This window comes from Magnolia sinica, chromosome 17 (genome assembly GCF_029962835.1).
Source record: "Magnolia sinica isolate HGM2019 chromosome 17, MsV1, whole genome shotgun sequence".
Taxonomy (NCBI): Eukaryota; Viridiplantae; Streptophyta; class Magnoliopsida; order Magnoliales; family Magnoliaceae; genus Magnolia; species Magnolia sinica.
In genome coordinates, this window is record NC_080589.1 from 67,795,538 (window position 1) to 67,810,951 (window position 15,414).

The window sequence follows — 15,414 nt, forward strand, 5'->3', positions numbered from 1 at the left end:
GCCCAGATACTTGGTGAGAAAGTGGTGCCCAATTTCCTTAGTAGGCAGGGATGTAGTCAAACAAATTTAGGGGCCTGTTTGGATGGGTTTTCCACAAAAGGATTTCTCCCCAAATTTGTTGGTCGACTCGCTGAAAACCAATCCGATTGGTTTTTGGAGAGTGGGATTTTTCTACCTATTTTGCCAGGTAGGGAACTAGACGGCATTGGTGAAAGTGCGACTAAATGCAAAATACAAACTGGAGTTCCACTCAAAAGGGCAATTTTAGGTGTCAAACACCCCTTTGAGGATGCGTCCAAACGAGGACCTTAGGGAGTAAATTGATATTCTAAAAATTGGGTTTGCTAGCCCCACAATCCCCGTTACACACTTCACATATGCCAACCTGGCACCTACATTGGACATCTGCGATTTGCAAACGGTGGGCCGCCCCATGAAGATGACCTGGTGAGAAAATCAAGACATTCCACTGATCAAGCAGATCATGTGCATTCAACAAATGTGAACCATTAACGCCTTTTAACCATCCATTTTTTTCAGTTCATCAGGTCCTGCCTAACCAATGGACTGGACTGATCTTCGCTGGATCATGTTCGCTGCCATTCCCACCATAACACACTGATCTAATGCAAGACTAAGAACCTCTCCAAAAAGAATGAAAAAGAAAAAGATCACCTTTGGAGATGGACATATCTCATGCATTTCATCAGCTGGAGAATCCATCGAAACCTAACCGAAACTAACTGAAGTCCAGGATTCTGAATGACGGGCCGGGATTTATATGCAGAAAATAGAGGGAGGAGAAGCCGATAACGAAAGATTCGACTAGAAATGCCATAGAATTTATAGGATTTGTAAGGAGAAGAATCCAACCAAGGCGGTATCACCAGATTGGGGTTTTATCGGACTTCTCAAAGATCTGAATTTATTTTTTTTACTTTGAGGGGTAAGATTGAAATCTGAAATATTCAAGATAAGATCCGGAAAAAGAAGAGAGAAATGGTGTTGGTAAATCAGGGTTAGGGTTTTTAATTTTGAGGAAAGAGACAGCGGTTGGAGGTTCTCGACAGTTAAAGAAGAATTAGCGCGTTTCTGTTATATTTAAAGTTGAGAACGTCTCAAGTGCAACTGGTTGGACTATAAGCTCTGGTCCACCAGTGAATAATTTTCAACCTTTCATTTACATGAAAAATCTAGTCCATGAAATATGTTGGCCAACCAATGAAAATAGTATTACAGTAAAATTATCCACGTTCACTCATCAAATGGACCACACTTATATTTTTATGTCTTTCAATGGCTATAAACCGTATTCTATTTTGTGGCCCACCTGAAATTTTTTGAAAGCTGAAATTTGCAATAATGGTGGGAGACACCTAATGGAAGGGTTGGATTTTGCATGAACATAATATTTTGGAAGTTATATGCTAGGTGGACCACAACATATGGTCCAACCAGCTGGACTTTGAAAGGTTTTCTTTATGATTAACGGTTGGGGAGGAACTTGAATGGTGGCCTGATGCACATCGTCCGTGCAATTCAAGAATACTTTGGTTGATCTAAACCGTTGATGATATAGACCTCATCATAGATGGGCGATGACACCTTTTCCCCAGATTGAAAATTCTTTTAGATACTTTATATGGCACCTTTGTTCGGCCGCTGTTGCTTTTCATCTTGACCGTTTATTTTTTTCAGCCCTCTGATAAAGGTTATATTATCTCTAATCTCGGAGAACTTTTCCTCCATCCACGGTAAGAAGTATCAAAACCAACCGTCCAGATCACTGGAATGTGGGACCCCTTTGTACACACTATTGCCCGCCCATGACACGTGGACGGTTCCACTTGGCTTACACACTATTGCGTGAGGGGAGCGGATTAAGTGAGGCTGGTAACATATCAGTGGGTGAGGTCCTGACCGTGGGGCTCACCTTGATGTGTTTGTTGTATATCCACGCCGTCCATCAGTTTTTTAAGCTCATTTTAGAGCATGTTCCCAAAAATGAATCTAATTCAAATCTCAAATTGACCACACCACAGGAAACAATGGTCATTGAACACCCACCGTTAAAAAATTCCTAGGGCCCACCATAATATTTATTTTCCATCCAACCTGTTGATAAGATCATACAGACCTAAATGAAGGGAAAACACAAATATCAGCTGTGTGGCCCAAGAAGCTTTTAATGGTGGTCATTCAATCCCTTCTGTGTGGTCCACTTGAGATTTAAATCTACTTCATTTTTGGAACCATGATCTAAAATAAGCTGTAAAAAATTCTGCACGGCGTGGATATACAACACATGCATCAAGGTGGGCCCCACGATCAGGGCCTCACCTGATCTGCTCCCTTGTATGAGTTCACCATTACGTTCTCCATCCAGTGGTCTCCACCGTTGATGTTCGGTGGAAACCATAGACCCAAGTGGGACCGTCCACGTGTCATGGGGCGTGGCATATGAAACGGATGGTTAGGAACAAGAGTAGTCATGGGGCGCCAGAGGAGAAAAGTCCTTATGTGCTAGGGCCGTATTAATATGGTGGACCCCACCATGGGTAGAGGATGTGAAAGAAAAGTTCCTAGATTGGATGGCCAGATACGAAGATCCTAGCCATTCACTGTTTTGGTCTTTCTATTCCTTTTAGCGTTTTATTTCTAACTCGATTGATTGAAAGGTTAAAATCATGTGATCCGGGAGACTTCTTTAGCATGATCCATCCGAAGGGAGTTCCAATGGATCAACGGTCTGGATCAGTGTTCCATGGCCCACTTGTACGGAATGAGGTATCAGGACACTATACACGTCCTGAAGGATCAGACCCGGTCGCTCCTCTTGGAAACAACGTGGGAACCGTCTAAGTTCAATGTATCTAGTCCTGCGCACCAGCCAATGTTTCGCCCGTTCATCAGGTGGGCCGCTCAGATTGAAAGCGTCAAATCATAAGATCTGGAAACAAACCGTAGGATATCCATCCACAGTGATTCCCATTAGATCAACGGACTGGATCGATCTTCCATTGTCCTACTTGTACGGTTTAGGGGTATAGGAATATGAATACATTAAATGTTCTGATGCATTAGAAACCAGTGATTTGTTCTTGTAAACAACGCCGGAACGGTCTAGATTCAGTGTACCTGGACTTGATAAGTAGATATGACGTGGCCAATCACAATGCACCCAAATAAAAATTTCTACACCTATCCAACGGAGGATCATGACAAACGGCAGGTGATGAAAGAGCTGAAAGAAAGGATACGGATTGTGTAGTAACTCACCGTGTTATAATTGGTAAGTAAACTCTGTGGGGCCCACAGTGATTTATGTATAATTATCCATGCCGTTCATCCATTTTTTCAGCTCATTTTAGGCATAAGTATACAATTGAAGAATGTCCAAAGCTTAATTGAGCCATACCACATTAAAAGTCAACGGTTGAAAACTTCTTACAAGCCATGCAAGTTTTAGATACCTCGTTTCAACACCTGAGGTCTTGGTATCGATCCCTAGGGGGTGGCTAACATGGAGTGTGTGTAGTGACATGGTGTGTACTAACAAGTTAACCCAAAAAAAAAAAGTTTTAGATGAAACGGATATTTGTGTTTTCCCTTCATGTAAATCTGTGTGACCTTACCAAAGACTTGGAAGGCAAATAAATATCATTGTCAACCTTAAGAAGGTTTCAACAGTGGTTATCGTTGTCCTCCATTGTTTCAAGTAGTGTGGTCCACTTGAGCTTTGGATATGCTTCAATTTTGAGCTCGCACTTGAAATGAGCTGAAAAAAATAAATGAAACTATTTGGATAAAATACATACATCATGGTGGGCCCTACAAATATCCATGCAACCACCCTTAGGTAGCAAGGAAGCTTCTCACTACACAATTGGAACTTCCGGAGACGTACAACCTGATATAATTCAATTGGACAAAAGGCTGATGTTAGAGATGGGTTTCATGGAGAGGGGAGAGGGGAGAGGGGATTAGGTGTGCCCTGCCTCACCCAAGACGGTGTGTCCCTTATTGTGGAGCCTACCTTGATGTATATATTTTATATTGAAGTTGTACATCCACTTTGCCAAATCATTTTAGGGCGTGATGTAAAAATGAAGCAGATTCAATCCATGGGTGAACCATACCATAGGAAACAATAGTCATTAACCATTAATGTATCAAGTTTTGGATCAATCTAATATTTGTTTTTTACTTTTATCTAGGCTTACATGACCTTACCTACAAGTTGGATTTTAAACAAAAATTATAGTGGGCCCTAGGAAGTTTTTAATGGTAGGGCATTCATTACCCAAATTTCTTATAGCATTGTCCACTTTAGATTTGGATTTTCTTCATTTTTGGGCTCATGCCCTAAAATGATATGGCAAAATTAATAGATGACATAAATATACAACAAATACATTAAGGCAGGGCCCACAATAAGGGATGCATTATCTTGGGTGAGGCTAGGGCATACTTAATCTGCTCTTGGTTTCATGCGTTGCATATACCAACAACTTATAAGTACATACTTCAAACTTTCCATCGTATCTCATAGTCTCCTAACAAACACTCTTTCTTAAAAAGAGAGTGTGTGAAAGCGAGAGTGTAACGCTTCGAAAATCGGCACCCGAGTACATAAACTCCAATCCCAAATTCTCAGGTGTTAACCAAATGAAAACACATGTGTGTCCTTATTCAGATTCAAATTCATTTCACACATAGATAATCAAAGTAACGCAATTCAAATTAGCGGATCCAAAGCGAGGTAGAAATAACAATAGATTCAGAAATATAGGGCTAAGAGAAAAAAATACAATTTTAATTGTGATGATCGCCCAAAATGAGATTATACAAGCCACAATATACATACCCAACATTATTAAAGTGTAAAGCTTTCATTTTACTCTCAAATCTCCAAAACGTGATGGCGTTGGCACAACCCGATATAAGCTTACCTGTTTGAGGTTTCACTAGTACCTATATCAATGATATGCTCGGTTGGTGTTTTAAAACACCGTCTCAGGTGGGAGTGAGTAGCTAACTCAGTGGTTCCATTAGTTCTAAGTTACACATGCTATCGACACAATCAGCGTAAGTAATGATAAAACAAGAAATCAAACATTTCTTAAATACTCTTGTTAAATGTACATATGAAATATGACATGATGCATGCCCCTTCCAAACAACACTCCCTCGCACATGACTTCAACCACCTGCTTCGCAAATGACAACACTTCCTCATTACGCAACAATCACGCTTGTTCGCCACATTCTAAGATAATGCAATGTGGTGAATGATCATGTTTACTGAGTAATTATTAAGTTTAATTCATCCAACATATTGGCAAAACTAGGACACCGACGTTATATCACGAGTCCTTCTCCAGATCACGTAGCTCGTTGCCGCACGTAATAGTTCCTTACCAGTATCCCTTGATCCAAATTTAGGTATCACTCATTTATATCACAAATAAATAATTTCAAAGATACGATATGGTACCTAAACGTATGAAGATCAACCCGGTATGAGTCGTCGCCCAAACCGAGTATGATCACTCAAGTCCGAGGTGCGAGCTTGTCACATAAAAAAAAGTACGTAAAGGAAAGAGCTCGTCACCCAATTTTATTCACCCCCCGGGTTATTCGAATAGTACTCTAACACGCAACCATCGGCCGGGTAATTTGACGGGGGTCGTTCGAACAATGATATATCACCTCCATTAGTACTCACTGGTCACTATGGGGAGGCTCGTCACCCCAGCATAGGCCGACAGCTCAGACACGGTGTCCCGTACCACCATGCTCAGCTCATGAGTCTTAGTTGCTCACTGGTCACTCCGGGGAGGCTCGTTATCCCAGCGTAGGCCAACAGCTCGGACACAGTGTCCCATACCACCATGCCCAACTCATGAGTTTTAGTGGGATCGTATCGCACTAACGATTATGAATGGACACATCCATTGAGAACGAGGTATCCTAGATTTTCATTTAGTTGTGTCATACATTGTCAACATACATGATCAGTCGGCTAATGGACTAATTTGATTGACATAAGAGAACCACGACACAACCGGCATTGGGTGCAAGCATCCCGTGTAGTCCAGCTATTGTCGGTCATCCGTGTTGAACCTGGGTCAATCGAACAAGCATAGGGTGGCCGCCTTAACCAACTGACCCAACATCTTAGCAATCTTAAGTGTTTCTATGGACTAAACTTTATATCAACAATTATAACGTAAATTTCACTACGCAACCACTTAGGCATTTCATCGAACACATGAGCATTCATAAGGTATTGCATTCACTAAAGCATTAAATCAAACATGTGGGCATGTATAAAGTAATACAATCACTGGGGCAATAAATCAAGCATGTGAACATTAACAAATCAACACATTCTACTGCTTAGACATTTCATCGAACATGTGAGCATCCATATCCAACCAATAACATATAATACAATCAATCATGTAATATGAACATGCTAGCTATTACAACTCATTCAACACAAGATATCATTAACTGAGACTCTCAAGGGTCAATAAATAGAACCTAGAAATAATAGTCCGCACCTTATGACATTTCGTCCAATTCACGGTGTTTGTAAGGTTTGGGCGTTGGGGAAAGATCGTCAAAAACCTAAGTAAGCATGCAAGCCTGTAAGAATTGGAAGGAATTAAACATAAGACTTAAACCTAAAAAGATAACTCAATATTTACCTTCAATCGTTGTCAAATCGACACCAATGAAGGATAATGTTGCTATAGAGGAGATGAGAGGGTGAAGGTGCACAAACCATCATGCTTCCAAGCTCTCCCTCTCTCTTTTTCCTCTTTTCTTATCTTTCTCTCCTCCCTTTCTCCCTTTTTCTCTTATTGAAATTCGTATGGGAGGAGGGAGTGCTCAAATGAAGCCCTTATGTAGTACCAAATTTGGTGTAAATGGCCTTAAGGGCTAGGTTTTGACTATACAAGCCCTATGGGAGGGTCTTTCTAACCTCTAGGGCCCACCATGGGATGTACATATTGATATACACCGTAGGATAGTTAGCCTAATGATGATCTATGTATGAATATGATCGGCCCGCCATTTAGACGCGCCGATCGACAGATATGATTAAAAGCCTGTTCAACAGTCACTGATGGTCGATCGGGGCCGCGGCTATACGGATATGAGCAGGAAAATATCATTAACTCTTGCCTCGAGTTTGGTTGTGATCTAACAGTCAGAAAGTCACAACTTCATGAAAGAACGAAAGGTATATTTCACTTAAGTTTTAGATTTCGGCCTAGGGGATTCGCGCGTTGCAAGCACTTGACTTCCGGCCCAAGTTGAGTCATTATAGGCACTTTCTTGGTTTGCCACCCGCGATGGGCATCAAGCCCAGTGAGACAGACATTATTCTATAGTTTCGGAACTAATGGCCCACTAACGAACGGTATAGAGCTTGTTTGGAAAATCAGGGCATTTCTTGAATGAATTATATATTGAGATTTCTCATGGGCAATGATTAGGGTTTAGATTAACTATGTTCATAGTGTGGCCTATTTATAATTAATGAAAGTTGAGATTTGGTCATGATTGCTTTAAACCGTTGGTTTTAAGCTAAAAGAATAACGGGGTTGATTTGGTTTATTATTCAAAATCCGAGCCTTATCTGACTCAGCTTCGAGTAGATCTGAGAGTGAATGAGGGTTTATGGGGAATGAAAATGAGTTGAAAATTGGTAAAATGGGGTTTAAAGGGGTGTAGGGTCGTATAGAGGGGCCCCCCGCACGTGGGAGGGACCCACATCGTCTGGCCAGCGCCAACGTGGTGGGGCCGCCACTCACCTCTGGAACCTTCGGTAGTAGCCACCCCCCTGGGGTTTGTGGTTTCGCTCCATGGGACCCCTGGGTCCCCCTAAATATATTTGTTTCATCTTTAAGTTGAGTGTGATGCATGTACTGCGGTCCAGGGCTATTTTTAATCAGTGGTAGGTTGATTAGATTTTGGCTCCATGTGAATATATCATGGGGATAAACTTAATTTTAAGTGATCGATTGGGTTCATTGGTTTTTTACAGTTGATCAATCTTATTTATACGGTTCTTTATCAGTACCAGGCACGTGTATAAACTAACATTGGGTATTAATGGTCAGTAAATGATAATATAAGTTAATTATATATAATAAAAAAAATTCAAGAATTTTCGAAAATCCAAAACAGTGAAAATCTAAGACGTTACAAAGAGTATTTCCAAAACTCAAAGAATCAAAGAAATAAACTCGTAAAAAAATGAAAGAGAAAGTGAGTGAGAGGTTTTTGGAATTCATCTATTCAGGATATTATAATGATTTGTACTTTATTTTCTTTCTGCAATAGTTTAATTCAACATTGATGTATACATTGGCCGGATTAGATCAATCAAACATCCATTGTGTGCGTCTAATTCATCCATGTGGAAAGTATACTGATGTACATGGCTTTAGAGCTGATGTGCAGAAAGTGAAAATTTTCCATGATGGACAACAATCGATATGATCCGTACAGTTCATGGATTTTCTAAGACTCAATTATGTAATAATTTTAATAATCAAACTTATTCGACACCTTAATGGACCGTACCGATCATAGATTTACTAAGGTTCTTCCTTAATCTAAGGAAATTGAATTAATACTAGAAGAGTAATTCTCTACGCAAGCTACAACTTGGCATAGAGAATTATATGAAATGATTTGAAACGTGTGATTAAATCATCACTGTTCATTAAATTCTTAAAAATAAAATTAATTAAAATCTTAAATTCTAGACCAATCGGACCATTGGATGGGCCACATCGATCTGAAGAAATGGCAAATAATAAATCGTATGTTGATTTATTATGTGGAACCATTAGATGGTTGAAATCTAACTCGATCTGGACCGACTCTCAAAATCCGGATATCATATTTATACCTTAATGATCAATCTGACCATCTAGTGGGTCGCATTGACTAATGAATGTGATCATTAGAACTATACTAAATTAAGGTATGGATGGTCGAATTAAGATGATCGTTGGTTATCACTTGAAATTGATTAGGTGACAATCAACGGTTTGCCTTGATCCATTTAACAAAGGTAAGCCGAACCTTAAATTATCAAAGTAAATAAATTCCCCAAAAATCGTGTAAATCATCACAAATTGCATAAATTTCAAAATTTCATGGTTAAAATAAATTTTTTCACAAAGTCAATGAGTTCTAGCATAATATTTCAATATTACATAATGTCACCCAAACTTTCAGAAAAATCAAATTTTAGGACTGTTACTGAAAATAGCCCGAATACGTAGAAATTCCAAGGGGATAATTCTAACAGCACCTTAATGTTTAAAATATTATTTTCTAATTTATGAATTCATTTAAATGAGAAATCTAAATGAATTTAGATCAATCAAATGTGAGCCTCACCATGTGAACTATTAAGATTAAAAAATAATTATTATTTATGTGATTTTAAGAAATTCTAATTCAAATAAAATCATTGGTTTACGGAATCAATGTGAGTGATCCCGATGTGTTTCCCCTCCATCAAGTTAAAATAAATTAATTGTTTGATATGTTGTATACTTACAATGATGTAGTTGCATATACTCTTTTTTTATTTGGATGAACGTGTGATTTCTGTATTAATATAGTAATAATTATATGTTTTGATTAAGGTGTTAGTATAATCAGTTATCTGAGTTACTGTATTAATTCAACATATATGTTGAATTACTAATTGAACATGAATTAAATGATATATTGATATTACTAGATAGTATGGGACTGTGTTGATTCAAATATGAAAATCAGAATGATCTATACAATGTATGATTCACGACTACTTGATATGCTTATGTATCTATCATTTCCATGTATAACACATACTGAATTCTTAAGGGACCTCCTTGAATGGTATACCTGGTAAAGTAGTTAACAGAAGTCCATTATAATAGTGGAATTCTAGTCAAGGAGTAGATGTGAGCATTAACTATTCCTACCAAATGGTAAAAGTCTGCCAAGGGACAGATGCGGGTTGACGGGTTTTCAACTCAAGCAAGTGAACGGATTCTCACATTATACATTCATGTATTGCATAATATTTACATTTTCTTTCTAAACTTATATTGTATTTGATTATTGTTATTCTATTATAATTTGATGTGAAGAACCGTGACGGGACTTCTCACTAGGCCTGGCCAGCTTACCCTGTCTTGATGTAAAATTGTACAGATGTAATTGAGGGTGAGCCAATGACTCAAGAACAGGAGTACGTGGTCAAGTCATAAAAAGACTCAAGGGACACATGACCCTATTCGACAAAGGAAGAAGTTGTTGTTATAAACCAACCATGATTATCACTTTAATTCTATTTGATGTTATTAGATTATTAATTATTTCTTTTAAGTTGTTGAATAAAATTTATTTCATTATATAACACCTCAAATGAGAATGTTCTTAACTATGTTCATAATTGACTATTGAAATGGATGGTCAATTTTTTATTCATGAGATGTGGCCGAGTATAAATGGAACTTAAATCTATGGTAGAACTACTAATTAGGATATCTTGTATAAGCATATCTAATAATTTAAGTATACTTAGCGTTCAAGTTATGACATGAATCTTAGGTTCGAAGTATATGACAAAGTACCTGAAATCTTGGTCATGACAGTTGAAGTGGATGTTACATGCACATTATGATTAGTCATAAGCAAAATCAATGGTGGGTTCATCCTCACAATTGTTTTTAATGGTGTGGCCCACCCAAATCATGGATTTGACTGAACTTTGGTCCCACGACCTAACATGAGCTGACACGTGATGAATGATTGAAGCGGATTTCACATGCACATCACCGTTTGAGCCATCCCAAGAATGCCCAAGAGTAGGGGGAGTATTCTCTGGGAGGTAAATGCGTGTACGCATGTGTGCAGGTATATATATGTATATTATGCACTCTCTCTCACCCACGCACATGCGTGTAGGGAAATGGTACAATGAAGTGTAGGTGTGTGGGCACCACCGTGATTTGCAATAGACATCCTGCGTGCATCTCTTTTTACCAAAAAGAGAGATGCTATCCTCCAATCAGGCGTCAGAACTCTGTGGGGCCCACTATTATCCCCACGGGAAACAGTGGGGATAATGAGTCCACCGTGGAAACCTTACGAGGGCATTACAATGATGCTATCCTCCAATCAGGGGACGCGGATTACGTGGTGACCCTGCCACCACCGACCTCCATGGGGGTAATGAGTCCACCGTGGAAACCTTACAATGGCCTACAATGATCTTTATTTGCAATCCAACCTGTTCATAAGGTCACGCAGACATAGACGAAGGGAAAACACAAATATCAGCTTGATATATATATATATATATATATATATATATATATATATATATATATATATAACTTGTGATCCCTAATAAGTATTCAATGGTATGCGTTCAATCCCCACTATTTCCTACGGTGTGGTCCACTTGAGCTTTGGATATGCTTCAATATTGGGTTCATAGCCTAAAATGAGCTCTAAAAATGGATGGACGGCATGGATAAAACAGATACATCATAGTGGACCCCATCCATAGTAGGGCCCACCCTACCAGGGATCTTGACCGACAGGGCCCAAGGGAAATTTAGAACCAGAAGGGAATCAATCCAGAAATTTTGATCATGAGATCCAAGCAGTTCACTACGCACGGCCCACTGTGGATCTACCATGCCCAAAAGATCTCCTCAATGGGACAATCATAGCCTTTCAATTCTTGCCCTGAAAATAAACGGTTATGAAAAGGAATATTGCAAGGCTGGACTGAGCCAGGCCCACCCTGATCCGACGAACCCACGAATCTTGGTCCAAAACAGACTAAACTAGACCTCTGATAGGCCCAGCCAAAAGGTCCGATTAGCCCACTGTTGGAGTTGTACCCTACAAAAATCAATTTGAACTGTCCACTAATGATCGTTGGATGTGATATCGATAATCTTAGCCATAGATCATGATGTCCATAGAAGACTATAGTTAATATGTGGATCTGATTGTCCTTGGGCACTTGAGATTGGACACAACGGTTGCTGACCATGAGAGAATTGGAAGATTGGCCTGGGCGACAGGTTGATCGAGTTTGATGTTGGGTTGAGATGGGCTCGAGAGAATCTCATGGCCTGAGCAAGATTGGGAATGATGTCTTTGCTTGGAATAGCTCAAGCAGAGCTCGCAAGTCCCAACATGTTTGCCAACCTGGCACGTGTGTGACATCCGTCTCCATTCATCGGGTGGGACCTGCCACGATTAGGAAGGCCCACTCATCAGCGATGGGCGGTCGCATGCGATCTTACCTACAAAACATTGCATTGTAGGTTGCTCGAATAGCACTATAAGTTATGGTGCTCCTAGTTGTATTGGGTAACCTGTCAATAGATCGATCTGAACGGTCCATTTTAGTTTAGAACACATTTCAAGGGCCACCATGCAAAAATAAGACTGATCGGATGATACATCCATGTAGTGGTTAGACCTACTTTTTATACAAATGACCTTGGCCATCCATAATAGAGACCATTGATCAGATGGTTAAGATCATTAGATCAGTGTGAAATTTCAATGGTATCCCATTAAATGTGTGTCGGACTTAATGGACAGTCCAGATAAATTGATTGGACTGTTTCCGTCCCAATGCAACTAGGAGCACCATGATTTATGGTGCTCTGAGAGCACTGGAGCATTTATTTATGAAAAAAAGAAGCAAACACTAATAAATATCATCAAATAACACATTTTACACCCTTCAAAAAACACACACACACACACACACACACACACACACACACACACCCTCTGCATGCTTATTAGAAGAGGCAGCCACGGAAAACTCTCTTGGCTTTCTTGCTTACTAGATTCTCTTGGATGTGCTCCAGCTGCACGATAATGTGCTCGAACGATGGTCGGAACTCCGGATTCTTGTGCCAGCAATCGCCAAGGAGGCTGAAGCATGCAGATTACCAATTTCAATAAAAATAAATAAACAATTGCAAGATCTTTTGTTTTTTTACTGCTTTCAATATAAAGCAATATAATCGCTAAAATCAGAAACTTAAGAAAGAGGCCAGGCCCAGTGTTAATTCACGTATCTATACGATGTGGACTCACAATCTGTTGGGCTTCATCATAGTTCTAAAATTCGGTGACTAGACCTGAAACTGGGCCGAGCTAACTTGACCCGATGAAATTTCGAGCCAAGTCACCATGAAACTTGGTTGTCGGCATGACTTGTGATTTGACTCAACTCGACTTGAATCTACTCACACGTTTGTGAACATGAGACGTCTAGAAGAGGGAGTAACGTCTCTCACCAACAAGCCAACCACTATACATGTGTATTTTCTTCTATTACTTTTATATTTTACACACAACTATTTAAAAATATATATCATCGTCATCGTCATCTAAGCCTCATCTGAATTAGTTGGGGTTGGCTACATGAATCATATTCCAACATTCCACCTATGAAGAGCATACCTTCAGTTATACCATAAATCATCCAGTCTTTTCTTACTGCCATAAATTCAAGTCCTTGGTTACCTTTCTAGCTGACAACAGATTCGGCACAATGTTAGGCACCAACAAGACAGGTGACAAGGAAAAAGATGGGAAAACAGTACCCTTACCTCCGATAGGATTCATAGTACCATCTACTAGTTTCACACATCCTAAACTAAAATTGGGAGTAAATGAAGAAAGAGCCAAATGTACTTGTCGTATGATTGGTAGCCCCTGAATCAATGACCCGAGGGCTTGATGTAGAGGTAGTATGAAGAGCAGTGGATGTATTATCCATCTAGGCCAAGAAAGTGGATGAAGAGACACCTTATTCTGAGTGGCATCCTGATCCTCTACCTTGACCACAGCAGTAGTATTATTAAGTCCCGAAAATCTATCATTAGAGCAAAATTTTCAACCACAGTTGATCCCATAGTGGTGCTTCTCATCACATAACGATAGTGCATATACACTATTAAGTGATTGTAAAGAGAGTGAACAAAGAATCTAGGGGTGAACTGGTTTAAACTCTGTATTAAGGCTTGTCAATAACTCAAAAATTCTTTTCTTCTCAATGCTCTTTTTATATATCTACATCTGTGGAAGACACAAACCTAAGATCATCCAGAAAGGATAATTCCTGCCACAGACTACGCATCTTGGCATAACAGTCAGATGCCGATTGCTCCCCATCTTGGATTTCTAATCTCTTAATAAATATTATAAATCTGATTCATATTATTTTGATATGCATACAATTCATGAGCAGTGTGCCAAATCTCAAGAGCAATAGATAACAAAAAAGGGCCTTCGCTAACTTCTAGTTCCATTGAATTCAGAAGCCAAGACATGACAACCAAGTTATTTGATTTCCAGACTCTATATGAAAGATCAGACAATTGAGGTTCTGTAACACTGTCATCTATATATCCCAACATTTGTTTTCCTCCAATAAACATCTCAACAGCTTTCGACCATTGAAGGTAATTGCTAGACTTAAGTTTGTGTGGTAATCTATAAACCAGGATTCTCAGAATGAACAATCAACCGTTCCATCTTAGAGTTAACAGGATCAACTGCCTCAGAAGTCCCCGAAGATGCCATGTATTATCTAAAACAATGGTGAGAGAACTAAAGATGAGAGGAAAGGCCTTACAGCTGGACAAATAAATCAGAAATGAAGCTTAAAGGATAATAGCCAGCAAAATTTTACTACTACAAATTGAATGTTCATAATCTGGAGAAAAAATACTTTAAAAAGTTGTCAAACATGAATATCCAGCAATACCTCCAACCATTCAGGAAAAAAAAAAAAACCAGCAAATCCCTCAAAAAATTCTTCAAAAAAGGAATAGAATAAAAAATTTCAGCAATGCCCTCAACCAGATAGTAGAAAAATCAACAAGGGCTTCAACTGTATATCAAAGAGGCTTCAAACCCAGCAACACATGATTCAAAACCCTAAATAAATAAATAATCAACTGCAAGTTACCCCCTTCTCACGAATCACAATGAGTTGGTGATGAAATGGCTCCTGACTCTCAAAACAGAAAAAAGACTAAAGAAGAAAAAAGAAGGGTGTAAGGAAAAGAAGAAAAGTGGAAGAGAAGGAAGGGAACCATTGAAGAGGGAAGGAAGGGAAAAATCATTTGTTGAGAAAGATTAGAAGAAGAGGAAGAAAAGAGGAAAGATCGAAAAGAAGATTAGGAAGGAAAGGAAGGGAACCACCAAAGATTAGGAATGGAAGGAAGGGAAACACCACTTGTTGAGAAAAATTAGAAGAATGAAATTCAAAGAGTTAAGAGGAAGAAGAAAAATAGGAAAACGAAGGAAAGGAGAAGAATGAGAAGAAAAAAAAAA

At 39.1% G+C, this 15,414-nt stretch overlaps 2 protein-coding genes across 7 annotated transcripts in view; both read right to left on the reverse strand.

Annotated features, from left to right (window-relative positions):
- Positions 1 to 1,053, reverse strand: part of LOC131231477 (serine/threonine-protein kinase VIK-like) — a 35,776-nt gene extending 34,723 nt beyond the window's left edge. Inside the window, exon 1 of the mRNA XM_058227683.1 lies at positions 676 to 1,053. Within this exon, the coding sequence (XP_058083666.1) occupies positions 676 to 723 (48 nt within the window). The 5' untranslated portion in view covers positions 724 to 1,053. The remainder of the gene's footprint in view (positions 1 to 675) is intronic.
- An 11,757-nt stretch (positions 1,054 to 12,810) lies between these two features.
- The window catches only part of LOC131231079 (serine/threonine-protein kinase VIK-like), a 40,398-nt gene continuing 37,794 nt past the window's right edge, over positions 12,811 to 15,414 (reverse strand). For all 6 annotated transcript variants that reach the window (XM_058227175.1, XM_058227174.1, XM_058227171.1 and 3 more), the window contains one exon: positions 12,811 to 12,999. In XM_058227175.1, coding sequence (XP_058083158.1) covers positions 12,864 to 12,999 — 136 coding nt within the window. In that variant the 3' untranslated portion in view covers positions 12,811 to 12,863. The remainder of the gene's footprint in view (positions 13,000 to 15,414) is intronic.